The 16,115-nt window shown below is 53.0% G+C and overlaps 7 protein-coding genes across 7 annotated transcripts; 3 read left to right on the forward strand and 4 right to left on the reverse strand.

Moving 5' to 3' along the window:
• Positions 1–350: 350 nt before the first annotated feature.
• Positions 351–1,907, reverse strand: BDW74DRAFT_108004 (uncharacterized protein). The gene is made up of 2 exons (XM_073721689.1): positions 881–1,907; positions 351–819 (listed from the first exon to the last, which is right to left on the reverse strand). Exons 1-2 carry the CDS (start codon positions 1,877–1,879, stop codon positions 412–414), a joined length of 1,407 nt encoding a protein of 468 aa, XP_073578381.1. The 5' UTR covers positions 1,880–1,907; the 3' UTR covers positions 351–411.
• A 963-nt stretch (positions 1,908–2,870) lies between these two features.
• On the forward strand, positions 2,871–4,417 carry BDW74DRAFT_108010 (cardiolipin synthase). The gene is made up of 4 exons (XM_073721690.1): positions 2,871–3,278; positions 3,328–3,638; positions 3,683–3,947; positions 4,231–4,417. The coding sequence occupies exons 1-4, from the start codon at positions 3,007–3,009 to the stop codon at positions 4,358–4,360; spliced, it is 978 nt and encodes a 325-aa protein (XP_073578382.1). The 5' UTR covers positions 2,871–3,006; the 3' UTR covers positions 4,361–4,417.
• On the reverse strand, positions 4,185–5,222 carry BDW74DRAFT_163074 (uncharacterized protein; the record flags this gene model as incomplete). Its single annotated transcript, XM_073726049.1, has 1 exon — positions 4,185–5,222. A coding segment is annotated over exon 1 (224 nt), but the record flags the coding sequence as incomplete, so codon positions are not given.
• Positions 5,223–5,422: 200 nt separating this feature from the next.
• On the reverse strand, positions 5,423–6,063 carry BDW74DRAFT_163075 (uncharacterized protein). Its single transcript, XM_073726050.1, has one exon. It carries the CDS (start codon positions 5,954–5,956, stop codon positions 5,504–5,506), a length of 453 nt encoding a protein of 150 aa, XP_073578384.1. The 5' UTR covers positions 5,957–6,063; the 3' UTR covers positions 5,423–5,503.
• atrF (ABC drug exporter AtrF) lies at positions 6,040–10,599 on the forward strand (the record flags this gene model as incomplete). The annotated part of the gene is made up of 1 exon (XM_073730527.1): positions 6,040–10,599. One exon carries the CDS (start codon positions 6,040–6,042, stop codon positions 10,597–10,599), a length of 4,560 nt encoding a protein of 1,519 aa, XP_073578385.1.
• A 746-nt stretch (positions 10,600–11,345) lies between these two features.
• BDW74DRAFT_108039 (kinase-like domain-containing protein) lies at positions 11,346–13,235 on the reverse strand. Its single transcript, XM_073721691.1, has 4 exons — positions 12,946–13,235; positions 12,680–12,893; positions 12,212–12,633; positions 11,346–12,164 (listed from the first exon to the last, which is right to left on the reverse strand). The coding sequence occupies exons 2-4, from the start codon at positions 12,827–12,829 to the stop codon at positions 11,525–11,527; spliced, it is 1,212 nt and encodes a 403-aa protein (XP_073578386.1). The 5' UTR covers positions 12,830–12,893; positions 12,946–13,235; the 3' UTR covers positions 11,346–11,524.
• Positions 13,236–13,310: 75 nt separating this feature from the next.
• On the forward strand, positions 13,311–15,309 carry BDW74DRAFT_108043 (uncharacterized protein). The gene is made up of 2 exons (XM_073721692.1): positions 13,311–13,471; positions 13,527–15,309. Exons 1-2 carry the CDS (start codon positions 13,428–13,430, stop codon positions 15,190–15,192), a joined length of 1,710 nt encoding a protein of 569 aa, XP_073578387.1. The 5' UTR covers positions 13,311–13,427; the 3' UTR covers positions 15,193–15,309.
• The last annotated feature ends 806 nt before the right edge of the window (positions 15,310–16,115 follow it).

Here is a 16,115-nt window from a genome sequence, read left to right on the forward strand (position 1 = left end):
CCATCGGCGGGGTGAATTTCAGGACATGAGTGATTTGCCTTCATAGTCGTGGGTTTATGTATATACATAAGTAGCTTGGGTTTTTGGACTTCGGAAGGAAGGGGTGTTGCTTGGGGAGTGCGGGATGGATAGGGGGGGGAGAGGATAAGTGTTAAGGCCCATAGAGATGATTAGTTTGTCAGCAGGTATAAGTAGATCAGGCAGACGACGTAGGGAAGCTTCATATTAGTTGGCAAGAGTACTCCTTTAGGAAGTGAAAACAGAGAAAGAACAACTAGCTACTGGAATGGGTATGTATTCTTTGAAAACAGGAAATCACTGGTCCCCTCTATTACATTGCGCCATTTCATGCCATGCCATGCATGCTAAAGAGGATAGATAGTCACCGTACTCCTAAGATAAAGCTATGCCTCAGTGATGTGCCCTTCGTGTCTTAGTTCGCTGAGTCTGAGAGGTACCCTGGCCGCTACTGCTCGTCCGAGCGGGCACATGCGGTGTTTCTGCAAAGTTTGGTTTAGTTTCAACGTCGCTTCGTTGTCGGGTTCTGTCATGCGTACGAGGAGGCATTTGTGCAGGATGCTTGGGGTAAAATGCACCCTGCTTTAGCCGTGATCCCCTTCTGTACTCTGGGAAATGTCTAGGTTCGCGTCCGTATCCATACCCCGGAGGTAGTGGGAATGGGTAGTGGGCTCCGTCTGGCTCTTGTCCACCCGGGAAGGGCATTGGCATTGGGTCCGGGCCGGGATCTTGTATTGGTGATGGCATTTGACCTGGGCTGCCTGGTTCACCTTGGGCTGCTGAGCTTCCTCCGGCCGCGGCCTTTAGCAATGTTAGTCTCAGTGTCAGCAATGAAGGTGAATGCTTGAAGTCTAACACTCACCACAACCTTCCCTCCAGACAAAGACACGTACTCGTCGAGCCCAGCAACCAGTTTTGCAAAGTTGAATCCTCTCTTCGATGGCCCTGAGTGCGAGTGCGATTGGGACTTTGGCTTCGGATCAACTCCAAACCGCTGCCCAACACTAACCCGGAAATCAACGCCCCTCTTTCTCCTAACAGCCCGATATCTCCTCCATAGCTTTACCCACCAAGCTGGGTATTCCCCCAGGAGCCAGCACTGCAGCACCGGCTCAATCTCCAGCACAAACTGCACTCGGCTCTCGACCCCGGGTTTGACAATCAGCATTGCGAATGTGAACTCCCTCGGCAGGCCGGAGCGCTGCAGCGTGTTCTCTTCCAGTGTCCAGACGATCTGGGTGGCCGGTATACCGTCCTTGCTTCGGACGGACCCTTGAATGCGCATCATCTCATAGCGGTTGAAGCGTCCATTCAATCCTGCTGCTGGGGAGAGAGATGCAATGAGTGGGAGCTGCGAGACGCCCAACGACCCAGAGAGACTGTAGTTCCATTGCAACGTTTCGGGTATGATAGAGCCGTGGAGGAAGTGCGGGGCGTGTTTGAGGAAATGGGGATGATTCGATCTGCTGCGTGAGCTGGAGGTACTAACACTGCTCTTGTCACTATTGAAGCCGTAGCTGTAGGTAGGATAGTTCAGAGAAGCACGAATTGTCGCTGCCTTGAAGCGATGATTCCTAGTATCCGGAGAATGGAAAGCAAAGCTCACAGCGAGGAAGTCGACATGGTCGATATCACGATCCGACACGGCGGAGGTTGCGTAGTGGCCGTGCTGGAGGCGCTGGACGTGGGCTGTGATGTAGGCGTTCCCTGGAAGATGACGCTCGTAGATGCAGGGTCTGTTGACGCTGAGACGGTGGTCTGGGATGTTGGGGTCGCACGGCTCTTGTTTTGCGTTGCTTGTGCTCTGTGGGCCGGGTGCTGCAGTGGTTAGGACTGGTGCTGTGAGATGGTTTAGCACCATGGTTGCAGCTAGATAACGGACTGCCCATCGAGGTCAGAGGTAGACTAAGGGTGTGGATATTAAGGAAGAGCTAAAAGGTGAACGTCATTGTGTTGGTGCTACTCATCTGGTGAGGCTTGTCAGGTGCGCTGTCAGGTGCGAAGGCAGTGGGCGACTATGGCCATGAGACCGTTATAGGCAGCCGACGTTTCTGCCTCACTTATACTTCTTTATGACTCTTGATGTCTTGTTTAGGTTTGTTTCTTGATATTTCTTTGTACCCTTGGTATAGTCAAAGTTCAGACATGGCTGCCGCTGCCCTGGGTCGTAAATATATAGAGCTACAGTAATAGCAGATCTCCGCATGTACTTGGAAGAACACCACAGTCACTCGCGAGCAAACTCAACATTAAAGCATTATTTCAAGGTTTTCCCGGTGATTTACCCCATAAACAGTCAGTTGTTTGGAAATTCAAGCAGTTCTAGAGTTGGTTAGCATATCCTGGGTGCCGATGAAGCTTAAGTGAAGGTTAGCCTTGACGAAAAATAAAATAGAAAAGCCTTCAATTCGTTCGGATGGTACCGCTGGACCATTTTTGAATATATGTATATTATCTGCATCTGAACCACGAGCGAGCATCTGATTCTGCACATCTGCCGAGTGATGGAGGCTGAAGCCATTGACAGGGATGATGTCACATGACCGGATCAACAATCGTCCGCACCGTGCCGAGGATCAAGCTTCCAGACCATCTGCTCTGGCCATTTTGTATAGCTTCAATTTACACTTTTACTCTGACTCTGTATATATTCTTGATTACTCCTTGTCACTCATTTCTCCTTATGCTAAATCTACTGCTTTCTCCTCTTCTGTAAGCAGCTCGTCACTCGACCTTAATATCGTCATTGTTACGCCAATCTCTGTGTCCACGTGAGCTCCTTGCTGGCCTGCAAAGAAAGATATAGGTCCATATAGTTGGACCGAACATTCAGATCCGTGGAAGCTGGACATGATAGCTTGGTGACCATTGAACCCGAGTTTATGAAATCGCTTGCTTGTTCATAGCACCTCAGTACCTGGATCGAGCCAGGTAGAGGAAATTCGTACGAGACCATAGTCGTCAGCTGCAAACCACTATTTGTGCAGCATGGCAACCTCACTATGCCCGCTAGCCACTCGCGCGTCGAAGCTATGCCGGCTGCCAACGTCTCATTTCATGGGACAAAGCATTATCAAACCTGGCTGGCAAGGGCTGCATAGCAGCTTCGGCCAAAGGATACATCGAGCGTCGATATTCACGCTGACTGCCAGCACCCAGAAGAGGCCTGGCTTTGTTTCAACAAGAGACTCTTGGACATGGACGTTTAAGTTACAACAAAGAGGCTCTGCGAAGAAGTCCGACACGGAAAAGCCAGCAGAGTCTGTTCTCCAATCTGAATCGTAGTTGCTTGGTCCTGACTTTGAATAGGCCCAAGAAATCGCCCATTCTCTCGCGGATTCCGCTTCCCAGCACCCATGAGAACATCTACACCATCCCCAACATTCTCACTTTCTCTCGATTAGTTGCCGCCCCTCTGGTCGGCTACTTTCTGGTGCACGAGCAACATGCGGCAGCGCTTGCGCTGTTCGCCTATGCAGGCATCACAGACCTTGTTGATGGGTATATCGCGCGACGATATAACCTGCAGACGGTTGTTGGCACAATCATTGACCCAATGGCTGACAAGCTGCTGATGACAGTTGGTGTCGCTTGTCTTGCGGTCAATGGATCAATACCTGGTAAGACTCCCCACCAGCTGACAATGTAAGGCTAACAGATGCAGTGTGGCTCGCTGTGATCATTCTCGGACGAGACGTCGGCCTCGCAATGTCTGCAATCTATTACCGATGGATCTCCCTTCCGCCACCAAAGACCATGGCGCGATACTGGGATTTTTCTCTGCCATCGGCGGAGGTGAAGCCGACCGGTATCTCGAAAGTCAACACAGCTCTGCAGCTGCTCCTTGTCGGAAGCGCGATCGCTCTCCCCGTGGTTCCAGAGGCGTTCATTGACGCCTGGCACCTGAAAGAAACAATGATTGCATTCCAGTAAGTTAACCATCTCTTAGCAATTTTTTTTGGCGTGAGCGGACTAGGTAGCCCTGGCGGTATAAGAGTAGTGTTTGAGCAAAACCAAGCACATACGACCACAGGGTGTGGAGAACAGGGCTTCCCGTCCGCTCAGCCGTACTTAAGCCACACGCCGGCTGGTTAGTAGTATGGTGGGTGACCACATGCGAATCCCAGCTGTTGTATGTTTTTGTTTTTCCTCTCTTTTTACACCACCCCTGCCTTTGTCTTCTTTCCTATTCACTCAAAACTAACCTACCAGATATCTCGTCGCTGCGACCACAATCTGGTCCGGTCTTAGCTATGTTTTTTCTAAAGACGCGGTCAAAATTCTTTCCAAGGAAGAAGTTCAGAAGCGGCTTGCTCGAGCTGCGGGGAAGAAAAACCCATGAATCGAGCAGTCACATTCGCTGTAGCGGCTGCACAGTAGGGCAACAAGAATAGGGGGCACTGGTTCGCTTATCGTGGTGGACTTAAGCATGCATTAGTTAGCACGCCAATTGATCTATCGGATTGCGACTTGGCGATCACACCGACCCAACTGCTTATCAAGATAGACAAACCGACCGTATAGCAGCGGTGTATCAGAAGCAAACTGCTTTGCAGCATCGCGAGTACTTCGTCCACGATAATTACCTATCTGATATCTCACCGACAACTTGGCCATTTGGACGACAGACAACGAGCGCATGACCCGAGCTCTCCGAGTCTCGTCACCCGATCCTTCTCTATCTACTTCGAATATTGCAGTACGACTGGCTGCGTATGCGTATGACACTTTGACCTCGAGTCAGAGGCGTGGAGATAGCTCGATATCCGGCAGCACAAGCCAGGGTCCCTCGAAAGGCCGATACTAATCAGAAGCTGGTAGAAGAATAGAGTGATCTGAAACAAAGTCTTTTGCTGCATAGATCATAGATGCCGCAGCTGTCAGCCGAATCGAGACGCCGCATCTATCGGGTCCACGGGTCGTCGGTGACAGTTTGGCGAACCCGCAATTGGGCTGGCCGGCCGGCCGGCCGGCTAAAACTAAAAGTGGAAGGGCAGCCTTGGCGTAAGCCCAGTGGACCGTGGATTTCATATTCCGCAGAATAATGGCAGCGCTTGCCTGAGCACTGAGGCAAGCACATGAATCATGACTGGCGATCGGCTGTGGCTCGGAGACTTTTGGGGTCTGATACGGATGGATTATTCACGCCTCGGAGTTGCGGGCTTACCCTCTTTGTTGTTGTTTGTGGTGCTTATTGGGCGAGCTCTGTACTCCGTACTCATCTATACCATCTGTTTAATATAAGAAAAATGAGTCAATTGCTGCTCTAACTGTCGTTAATGATGTTAGGAGGTGGTGGTGTATACTTCGGAGACTAGTGAGTCAGCAATGCTTAACTCCGTCTGCCAATCACTTTCGTCCAGTTTTTCTCGTTTTCAGAAATTTTCTTCGTCAAGAATCGTCAGCCGGTTCCAGGTTTATCTATCAAGGGACCCACGATCTCTTGCCGATGACCTGAAACACCCAATGAGAGACTCGGTCATCATCATGAATCATGGGCCCTGTTCTCGAGCCCCCACCGGTTGTCGCCTAGGCCACTGCAGCTCTCTCGTTTCTTCGGGCTTCCAGGCTTCAGGCTTGCTTCAGCTGGCCCTTCGGCTAGGGTTCTCTCTGATCGACCCGATTCCCATGCTTTCTTGACTCTGATCCAGGGTGTTTTCCTTCGGTTTCGGCCACATCCTGACAAATCCGCCGCCTGCTTACTCGCCTTGTCCGGAGTTAGTAATGCTAACCCCCAGCCCTTATAACCATGACGCAGTTCTTCCTCTCTTGTCTTTTTGACAACTCTTCCTTTCTTTTCCTTTATCGTTGTTCCTTTTGAGCTCCTCGTCCTCAGTGGACGTAAGCTGCACCCTCTCCACTCTTCTCTCCTTTTTTCAAATGGTTTTGTTGTACATATCAACCCCGCGCTATACATAATTACCACGCATCCGATCATAACCACTTCTTAACCTCCTAACCATACATAATCCGATTGATCGAACCTAATACCTTTACAACCTAATCCACGAGCAGGTCATCATGGCCGAACACGCTCACCACACCCAACTTCCCACTGTCGCGGGCGAAGTCCCGTCCGACAGCACCATGATCGCCGGCTCCAGCAGCGACACTGATGCCTCGTCCGCCCACCAGTGGGGAGAGCAGGGTCCCGAGCCCGTCTCCCGCCGTGGTGCCATGGAGGACTACGAGGAGATGCGCCGGGAATTGACTCGACTGAGTCTGCAGCGCACCAAGTCCACTACCAAAGACCCCCATCGCATGCGGTCCCGCGCGAGCCAGCACCAGGACCCCGAGAAGGCTCTGGAGGAGGAAGACCTAGAGAAGCAGGATGAGGACGAGTACGGTGGCTTCGATTTGACCGACTTCCTCATGGGTGGCCACCTAGAGCGGCGTACCACTGCAGGAGACCCTGCGAAGAAGGTGGGCGTTGTCTTCAAGAACCTCACCGTCAAAGGCGTCCAGACTGGCGCCTCTTTCGTTCGAACTCTCCCTGATGCCGTCATTGGAACCTTCGGACCGGATCTCTACAACATCATCTGCCGCTATGTTCCTCAGCTGCGACTTGGAAAGAAGCCGCCTGTGCGGGACCTGGTCCACGACTTTACGGGTGCCGTCCGTGAAGGAGAGATGATGCTGGTGCTTGGCCGCCCTGGAGCTGGTTGCTCGACCTTCCTCAAGGCCATTGCCAACGACCGTGGTGCTTTTGCTTCCGTTGAAGGTGATGTCAGCTACGGTGGTCTCAGTGCTGCTGAGCAGGACAAGCACTACCGTGGCGAGGTCAACTACAACCAGGAAGACGACCAGCATTTCCCGAACCTTACCGTTTGGCAGACTCTCAAGTTCTCTCTGATCAACAAGACCAAGAAGCACGACAAAGAGAGCATCCCGGTTATCATCGATGCCTTGCTGAAAATGTTCGGTATCACTCACACGAAGAACACTCTCGTCGGTAACGAATACGTCCGCGGAGTCTCTGGTGGTGAGAGGAAGCGTGTCAGTATCGCAGAAACCCTTGCCACCAAGTCCTCCGTTGTTTGCTGGGACAACTCGACCCGTGGTCTTGATGCTAGCACTGCCCTTGATTACGCCAAGTCTCTCCGCATCATGACCGACGTTAGCAAGCGTACCACTTTGGTCACTCTGTACCAGGCTGGTGAGAGTATCTACGAGCTGATGGACAAGGTGCTCGTCATTGACTCTGGACGCATGCTGTTCCAAGGTCCTGCGCACCACGCCCGGCAGTACTTCGTCAACCTTGGTTTCTACTGCCCTGAGCAGTCGACCACGGCTGACTTCCTGACTTCTCTGTGCGACCCCAACGCTCGTCAATTCCAGGAAGGTCACGAGGCATCTACCCCCAAGACCCCCGAGGAACTCGAGGCTGCTTTCCGGCAGAGCGAGTTCTACAAGCGCATTGGAGATGAAGTTCAGGGTTACGAGGCCCAGCTCCACAACACCAACCGAGCCGACACCCAACGCTTCCAGAAGACCGTCGAATCGTCCAAGAGTAAGACTGTTTCCAAGAAGTCTCCTTACACTGTTTCAATTGCCCGCCAGGTTGCTGCTTGTGTTCGCCGTGAGTTTTGGCTCCTCTGGGGTGACAAGACCTCCCTCTACACCAAGTACTTCATCATCATCTCCAACGCCTTTATTGTCTCTTCCCTGTTCTACGGTGAGCCGTTGAACACCAACGGTGCCTTCCCTCGTGGCGGTGCTATCTTCTTCTCGGTTCTCTTCCTCGGTTGGCTGCAGTTGACTGAGCTGATGCCCGCGGTCTCTGGACGTGCCATTGTTGCGCGACACAGAGATTATGCTTTCTATCGGCCGTCCGCTGTTGCTATTGCTCGTGTGGTTGTCGACTTCCCGGCTATCTTCTGCATGTGTGTCCCGTTCACCATTATCGTCTACTTCCTCGCTGGTCTCGATGTCTCGGCATCCAAGTTCTGGATCTACTTCCTGTTCGTGTACATCACCACGTTCTGTATCACGTCCTTGTACCGCATGTTCGCCGCGCTGTCCCCGACGATTGACGACGCTGTCCGGTTCTCTGGTATCGCCTTGAATGTCCTGATTCTGTTCGTCGGATATGTCATTCCCAAGCAAAGCCTTATCGATGGCTCGATCTGGTTCGGATGGCTGTTCTACGTCAACCCTCTGTCGTACAGTTACGAGGCCGTTTTGACCAATGAATTCTCCGACCGAGTCATGTCCTGTGATCCTTCCATGCTTGTCCCGCAAGGCCCCGGTGTGGATCCCCAGTACCAAGGATGTGCTCTTACCGGATCTCAGCTCGGCTCAACCGATGTTTCAGGTCGCGACTACCTTAGCACGACGTTCCAGTTCACCCGCCACCACCTCTGGCGCAACTTTGGTGTTGTCATTGCCTTCACCGTCTTGTATCTCTTGGTTACCATCTTCGCTACTGAGACTCTGTCCTTCGTCGGCGGCGGCGACGGTGCCCTGGTTTTCAAGCGCTCCAAGAAGGCCAAGCAGATCAAGGCCGCTACCGAAAAGCCCAACGACGAGGAAAATGGCCAGGCTGGTGCTGTGACGCAGTCTGGAAGCGCCAACGAAGCGACCTTCAACAAGCTCTCCTCTAGTGAACGTATTTTCACCTGGAACAACGTCGAATTCACCGTCCCCTACGGAAATGGAACCAGAAAACTGCTCAACGGTGTCAGCGGATACGCAAAGCCTGGACTCATGATCGCGCTCATGGGTGCCTCTGGAGCTGGAAAGACCACTCTCTTGAACACCCTGGCTCAGCGCCAGACTACTGGTGTGATCGGCGGAGACATGTTCGTGGACGGCCGTCCTCTCGGTACTGACTTCCAGCGTGGCACTGGTTTCTGTGAGCAGATGGACTTGCACGACATGACTGCTACGATCCGTGAGGCCCTTGAATTCTCGGCTCTGCTCCGTCAGGATAGGAACATTCCCCGCGAGGAGAAGCTTGCCTATGTCAAGCAGATCATTGACCTCTTGGAACTCGAGGAGATCGAGGACGCTATGATTGGCTCGCTCAATGTCGAGCAGAAGAAGCGTGTCACCATTGGTGTCGAATTGGCAGCGAAGCCCAGCCTCCTGCTCTTCCTTGACGAACCTACCAGTGGTCTGGACAGTCAAGCCGCTTTCTCTATTGTTCGCTTCCTCAAGAAGCTCTCCCAGGCCGGCCAAGCCATTGTCTGCACCATCCACCAGCCCTCCTCTATGCTCATCCAGCAATTCGACATGGTCCTTGCCCTCAACCCCGGCGGTAACACCTTCTACTTTGGCCCCATTGGCAAGGACGGCAAGGATGTTATCAAGTACTTCGCCGACCGCGGTGCCGTTTGCCCACCGGCCAAGAACGTCGCCGAGTTCATTCTCGAGACTGCCGCGAAGCCCATCAAGCGCGAGGGTAAGACAATTGACTGGAACGAAGAATGGCGCAGCTCCGAGCAGAACCGAGCCGTCAAGAACGAAATCGAACGCATCTACCAGACCCGTCGCGACGCCACCGCCAATGACGACCAGTCCGCTCAGTACGAGTTCGCCGCACCCACCGTCACCCAGTGCTACCTGCTCACCCGCCGCGTCTTCACCCAATACTGGCGTGACCCGTCCTACTACTATGGCAAGCTCTTCACCGCCGTCATCATCGGTATCTTCAACGGTTTCACCTTCTACATGCTCGACAACTCCATCGCCTCGATGCAAAGCCGCATGTTCTCCCTCTTCCTGATCATTCTCCTCCCTCCCATCTACCTGAACTCCACCCTTCCCAAGTTCTACATGAACCGCGCCCTCTGGGAAGCCCGCGAGTACCCCTCCCGCATCTACGGCTGGGTCGCCTTCTGCACGGCCAACGTCGTCGCCGAGATCCCCATGGCCATCGTCTCCGCAACAGTCTACTTCCTCCTCTGGTACTTCGCTGTCGGCTTCCCCGTCACGGCATCCGCATCCGGCTACGTCTTCCTCATGACAATGCTCTTCTACCTCTTCATGGCATCCTGGGGTCAGTGGATCTGCGCCTTCGCGCCCTCCTTCACAGTCATCTCCAACGTCCTTCCCTTCTTCTTCGTCATGACCTCCCTCTTCAACGGTGTCGTCCGCCCCTACTCCGACTACCCCGTCTTCTGGAAGTACTGGATGTACTACGTCAACCCCGTCACCTGGTGGATCCGAGGCGCCATCTCCGCCGTCTTCCCCAGCGTGCAGATCTCCTGTGCCACCGCCGAAGCAACCCACTTCAACCCGCCCCCCGGGTCCACCTGCTCCGACTACGCGTCTAACTTCGTCAACAACATCGCTGGCGCTGGATACCTTGTCAACCCTGGTGCCTCGAGCGACTGCCAATACTGCCCGTACGCGGACGGAACAGAGTACATGAAGACCCTGAACGTCAAGACCGACGACAAGTGGCACTCCTTTGGAATCTTCCTCGCCTTTGTCATCATCAACTGGGCGCTTGTGTACTTCTTCATCTACACTGTGCGTGTCAGGAAGTGGTCGTTTGGTATGGGGCACTTGTTTGGAGGTGTTGGTGCTGTGCTTGGGGGTGTGAAGAAGTTGTTCTCCAAGAAGGAGAAGAACTGAGTGATTTAGGAAGGAGAAGGATGTTGAGCAATATGTTGATTGTGATTTGAGTTGATATACCAATATATAGATAGCGTTTCTTTTTCGGTGGTGTTGCAAAAGTTGCGATTGCATTGAAGGCGTATTTGACTTGGTTCTACAAGATATATAGATATATAAGACAAGACAGTTAATAACCTAAAAGTACATTATTATATCGAGTTCATTCCCTCTTTGTACATCTTTAAACTGGTCATATATGCATAGACGTAGTAATTGCCCTCTGAAATCTGAATTTGAAGGAGCGAGCCCTGGACTGTAGCACGATCCTCACTTAGTACTCCCGTCCATGCCCCGAAGCCTTCAAATGGTCCGAAAGACAACCGGAGCACCAGAAGCCCTCGTTGCAAGCCCGACACGTCCGCACCGAATCCCTCGTGCTCCGCGCATGGCCTTCATCGCCAACGTGGCGCATAAGCTCATCATGACTGCCGAATATCTCATAGCATACTCGGCACTGAGCAGAACAAAAACCTCGATCTAGGTTGTGACCGGTATCTCTTTGATGGTTTGCGAAGCAATTAAGACAGGTAAATGTCTCGCCACAGGGATGGCAATTGAGAAGGACCCTATTATTGTAAGTCCGTGATGATGTTGGTGGACTCTTGTCATACCCAGGACGAGAAGTGCGCTCGGCCTCTTTTTCCCATCTTGGTGTCTCTTGATGTTTTTTCTTCGACTTCGGGCGGGTTTGTGGCAGTCTTACTGACGGAGCAGGGTTTGTTGCTGCAGGCAGATTGACTGCGTAGCTAGTACGTGGAGTCCATTGAGTTCGCTCGTTGTGTGCTGGTGTGGCAGAGGGCCGGAAAGGAAGAACAGTGCGGACTTGAGTATCGGTAGAGTATGAATGTTCCTGAGATGTTGACCCCGGATACATCGCCTTTGCCTAGTCCTTGACTTTTTGGTCTCGTTCGTGTTTCTTGATGAGAATGCCATCCACCTCGTCTTCTGTATAGCCGAAATCGTGCACTAAGCGGTCTCTAATCTCTCTGTCACGCCTTTGCTGCAGGGTGATACTGGTCTTTTCCTTATTGGGAATCTTGTCGGGCTTTTGAGCTGAATCGCCAAACTCATGCATCAAGCCTTCATCAAGCCCCCTCTCACCTTCAGTGGTTCTGACACTGGTCCCGCTTGGTTCGGCCTCATATCTAGAGCCCCATGGGTCATTACTCGCGCTTGTATTACCTGCTGCAAGCGACGAAGATGTGGCTGCACGTCGCGTGGGTACCACAGTCTGCTCAGGCTGTCGGCTAACGTATGGTGGACTGCCGCGACTTTTGTGCTGGAATGCTCGTGTTTGCTGCGGGTTCCTGCTCGACTCTCCTCCCGATGACATTTTCCGCGTGTTTCCGAGGAATGGTTCTGGCGATGAAATAGATGGAGCTGGTGATACGGAAGTATGGCGCGGAATCCACGGGCCTGGTCCTGGCTGGATACCTGAACTTCCGCTGAACACTGTCGACGCCCAGGCGTTGGAGTCGACCTGGTCCCAGGCAGTAGTTGCCATCGTTGACTCTTCAGCCGACCTATATTATGTTAGGACTTGCTGGCTCTCCTTGCGTCTAGGACTTACCCTTGACCCTCGACCATGGGTTGCATGAAGAGCCAGGCATGAGCCAGTACTTGACGAATGGTAAAACGCGATTGCACTTCCGGGGCCATCGCTCCCAGCACAAAGTCCGCACAGTAACGGCTTGAGTTCTTCAAAGGGCCGGTAATGAGTTCCCTCTGATGGTGATCGAGGTAATCAATCAACCGTCGGTTGCTGGGAAATGGGGAAATGCGCGTCCGCATGCAAAAAACAACTGCTCCAAGTGCCCATATATCAACTGCTGCTGTATACTCAGTCGTCGACTCTTCGAGTAGCTCCGGGGCCATGTAGCCGCGCGTGCCAATTGCTTGTGTCGCAAGTACTGTCCCGTCGACGCTTTTTGCCAGGCCAAAGTCGGCAAGCTTGATCCGCCACCTGGGGCCTGGCTCTGCGACGAGGATGTTCTTACGGTCTGTTAGTGTGATCCAGTAAGCCTGGGGTGGATTGTACCTGCGGCTTTAGGTCTCTATGCACAAAGTTTCTCTCGTGCATATAGCGTAAGGCTTGGGCGATTTGCCTTGCAATGGAGGCTGCCTCTGGCTCGGGGAAAGACCGATAATTAATATATTGTTGTAAATCGCCAAAGTGCATGTACTCCATGGCTATGTAGAGATGATGCTCGTCGTAAAAACCAGCCTAGACATTGCACGAAGTGACCTCGATACTTCTCTCCGTGAGCTTGACAAGTAAAGACCGCTGGAATATCTTCCGCTTACCTCGGGGACGTCGGGGTTCGAAAAAGTGACCAGGGCTTCGAGTTCCCGCTTGGACATTTTCGAATAACCAGCGTGGAGCATGCGAGTCTGCTTGACAGCCCGGAAGGCATTTTGACTGGGGCCTGATACGCAATGCTCCTGCCAGACATCGCCAAATGATCCGCTTCCTAGGCATTTGAGAGGACGCCAACACTCGATACCATACGGGTTCCGGTGGTGTCGGTCGCCGTTTGTGTCGAGTCGGGTCTCCAGTATCCAGTTGGTCAGCGAAGTGTTAAGGAACTCCTCCATTGTGATGGCTTGCAATAACGAAGATCGGTGCGGCTGAGCGTCAAATGATATATCTCTCCTCAGCCTTTAGCGTCGTATAGCCTAACCAATGGAGACGCTGCCAAGTTGAAGGAGGGAACCGGGCGCAGTTTTTCTAGGCTCCTCTCCAACTTCTACAAAGCCTCAAAAAGGGATTGATAGAAATTGCCATCATGGGCGTTGGCTCGATCGTGGGCCTGGTGCCCGTCTGCTATGAGTCTGTATCTTCCTTCCCGAGTGTTGGGTGAGGGTCTCTACTAAGCATGGAACAGAATAGGCGCCAAGGTAATAAAGATGTGCGAATCGTGGAAAGAGGCCCATCATCAGGTCCAACAGCGCGTTGTGATTATCGACGCCTGTTGGAACCGCACCAAACGCCAGGTCGACTTCATGCTGCGTATCGCCTCCATCATGGACCACGACCTGGGCCGCGTCATGAACGATCTGCTGGCGGAGCTGAATCGCACTCTCACCAAGGCGCTCGACGCAATTGAGACAGTCGTGAAAAAGGAATCATACGGTCGAACTAGCCTTTTGGGATTTGGGTTTAGGGCCAAGAAAGCCGCCTGGGTATGGAAGAAGGACGCCGTGGATGCCATCATTGTGGATCTGGAGCACTGGCAACGTCGCTTCGACCCTTCGTGGTTTTTGCTGATGAAGATTGCGAGTCCTGTTATTGACAGTGAGCTCGCCAAAGCAAGAGCCGTCGAGAGGCAAGCGCGTGGGCAGGCAACTGTGGCCAACAACCCGCTGGCAGTTGCCGCCGGTCTTCGCAATGTCCTGTCCCCCAATCTCGAGCAGGCAAAGTCCCTCATTCTCCCCAATGCGCCAATGCAGTGGTTGGATATTCCCTTTTCCGACGTAAAGGCCGGGAGAAGGGTGTCTGGCGACAGCAGATGGTACATCATTGACACCATCGAAATCGGCTCCTTAGCTAGGGCTAGAGATGTCTCGCGCGACGTTCGCTTGCTGGCAGCAAAATTGTCTCAAGCCGATCCTCTGGCTTTTGGCTTGCTCAATTGCAAAGGAGTCATTGCCGTACCGCATCAGGAACCTGCGTTTCCGGAGCCAGGCATCTCCTCCGAGCATCTCGGTGTTCCTTGCCTTTCTCCCCATTCTCGCTCTCGGTCTCCAGGTTCACGCGACTTTTCGCATTTCCAGTTCGTCTTCAGGGTTCCAGAGGGCATGGAGGTGTTGCAGTCCCTTCGGCAGCTCCTTTTAGACTCGGATGAGCACATCTCCCTAACCCAGAAGATCAGGATTGCGCGCGAGCTCGCGAAGGCCGTCAATTATGTGCATACATTCGCCTTTGTGCATAAAAATATCAGGCCAGAGTCGGTACTGTGCTTTGAGGACCCCAATGGCTCGCGCAGCAATGTCTTCCTAGTGGGGTTTGATGCCTTTCGGGCTGCAAGCGCCGGTACTATAATGGCAGGCGACATGAGCTGGGACAGGAACGTCTACCGCCACCCGTTGCGTCAAGGCGATGATCCAGCCGATAGATACCGGATGCAGCACGACATTTACAGTCTCGGTGTCTGCCTGCTCGAAGTTGGCATCTGGGAGAGCTTTGTCGAGTACACAGGCGGCGATGAAGTGCCCCAAGGCGGCAGTCCCCAGCCCAAGTTCGGCCAGTCCTACTATCGCTTCCAGGACTGGTTACAAGAGAAAAAGCGTAATATAAACCCCAGCGAGGAGCCAACGAGCTTCTTGGACTCTTTGGCCTTCAAGCTGAAGGACTACCTCATCGAGCTGGCGCGCACGAGACTTCCGTCGCGGATGGGCGAGCAGTACACCCGCGTCGTGGTATCTTGCCTGACTTGCTTGGATGACGAGAACGAAGACTTCGTGGAGGTGGACGACACCGTCAGCGATGACTTGGTTGCTGTGCACTTCATTGAGACGGTCATGAAGCTTTTGGACGGGATATCTGTGTAAATAGTTCAATGCATTACGCGTCAAATGGGATGCAGAATCCCCAAATCTCGTCTACCTCTGCGGGCTGACACTTGAACCCTTGCATGATTCCATGGGCGCCTGATAGCGAGTCTCCCTCCTCCTTACCTGACGTACACGTACACGTACACGTACACGAAAACGCAGCGGGGTTGGAAGGTCTCTCGTGCAGTTAGTGCAGGTGGCAGATGCTCTCCAAGTCATACTCCCCTAACAATGGCTGCTCCACCTGTACCGTATTATCCCACCACGCCAGGCACGCAAGGGACCTGCCTCATAGGTAAATACTCCACCACGCCCGCGGTGGAAATGAAACCAGAAACCCAAATGAGAAATCCGGATCATGGCAGCCTGGCAGGAATCGCCACTGCACGAGTCAGACGCCAGCCACGCGAGCGCGAGCCGACTCACCCGACGCCCGAGTCATTCTGCTCTGAATTTGCCATGGCGGGCATGGGCGTCGGCATGGGCATGGTCGCCCCCTTGCGAGCAATGGCATGGCCACCGCCGGGCAAAATATGCGATTGTTCTTCGAAAATGGCAAGTTCGCGCGAGGTCGGGACTTGGACCTCGGGACCTTCGGTAACTTGTAACCGTCTGAGTGCAAGTTGCAAGTGCAATGTCCGATCAGGACTCGGGTATGTAGATAGATAGACTACTATGTACTGAGTTTGCCGAATTGCTAGCCTTTAGATGTGGCTGAGGGGATGCAACCAATAGCGAGCAGCAGATAATGAATGGTTGATCCCGAAGCCATTGAGTTTGTACTAGGGATGACCTGTCGTGTCTTTACCCCAGAGTAGACTCGTCGGCGGAACCAGGTGGTCCGTAGAGCCTTCCACTACAATACGGGGACTACATGGCAACTGACTTTGCCCCTTGCATGGCCTCGTCGGCCTGTGAGG

Source organism: Aspergillus multicolor (genome assembly GCF_047715735.1).
Source record: "Aspergillus multicolor strain CBS 133.54 unplaced genomic scaffold BDW74scaffold_46, whole genome shotgun sequence".
Classification (NCBI taxonomy): Eukaryota; Fungi; Ascomycota; class Eurotiomycetes; order Eurotiales; family Aspergillaceae; genus Aspergillus; species Aspergillus multicolor.

Bases quoted from the DNA above. Each gene is read 5' to 3' on its own strand.
- BDW74DRAFT_108010 (XM_073721690.1), top strand. From the start codon at position 3,007: ATGGCAACCTCACTATGCCCGCTAGCCACTCGCGCGTCGAAGCTATGC. The intron at 3,639-3,682 runs GTAAGACTCCCC...TAACAGATGCAG, and splicing joins GGTCAATGGATCAATACCTG to TGTGGCTCGCTGTGATCATT. The intron at 3,948-4,230 runs GTAAGTTAACCA...CTAACCTACCAG, and splicing joins GAAACAATGATTGCATTCCA to ATATCTCGTCGCTGCGACCA.
- BDW74DRAFT_108039 (XM_073721691.1), bottom strand. From the start codon at position 12,829: ATGGAGTACATGCACTTTGGCGATTTACAACAATATATTAATTATCGG. The intron at 12,634-12,679 runs GTACAATCCACC...ACAGACCGTAAG, and splicing joins ATAGAGACCTAAAGCCGCAG to AACATCCTCGTCGCAGAGCC. The intron at 12,165-12,211 runs GTAAGTCCTAGA...AACATAATATAG, and splicing joins CCCATGGTCGAGGGTCAAGG to GTCGGCTGAAGAGTCAACGA.
- BDW74DRAFT_108043 (XM_073721692.1), top strand. From the start codon at position 13,428: ATGGGCGTTGGCTCGATCGTGGGCCTGGTGCCCGTCTGCTATGA. The intron at 13,472-13,526 runs GTCTGTATCTTC...AGCATGGAACAG, and splicing joins CTGGTGCCCGTCTGCTATGA to AATAGGCGCCAAGGTAATAA.
- BDW74DRAFT_163075 (XM_073726050.1), bottom strand. From the start codon at position 5,956: ATGATCGGATGCGTGGTAATTATGTATAGCGCGGGGTTGATATGTACA.
- BDW74DRAFT_108004 (XM_073721689.1), bottom strand. From the start codon at position 1,879: ATGGTGCTAAACCATCTCACAGCACCAGTCCTAACCACTGCAGCACCC. The intron at 820-880 runs GTGAGTGTTAGA...ACATTGCTAAAG, and splicing joins TGTCTGGAGGGAAGGTTGTG to GCCGCGGCCGGAGGAAGCTC.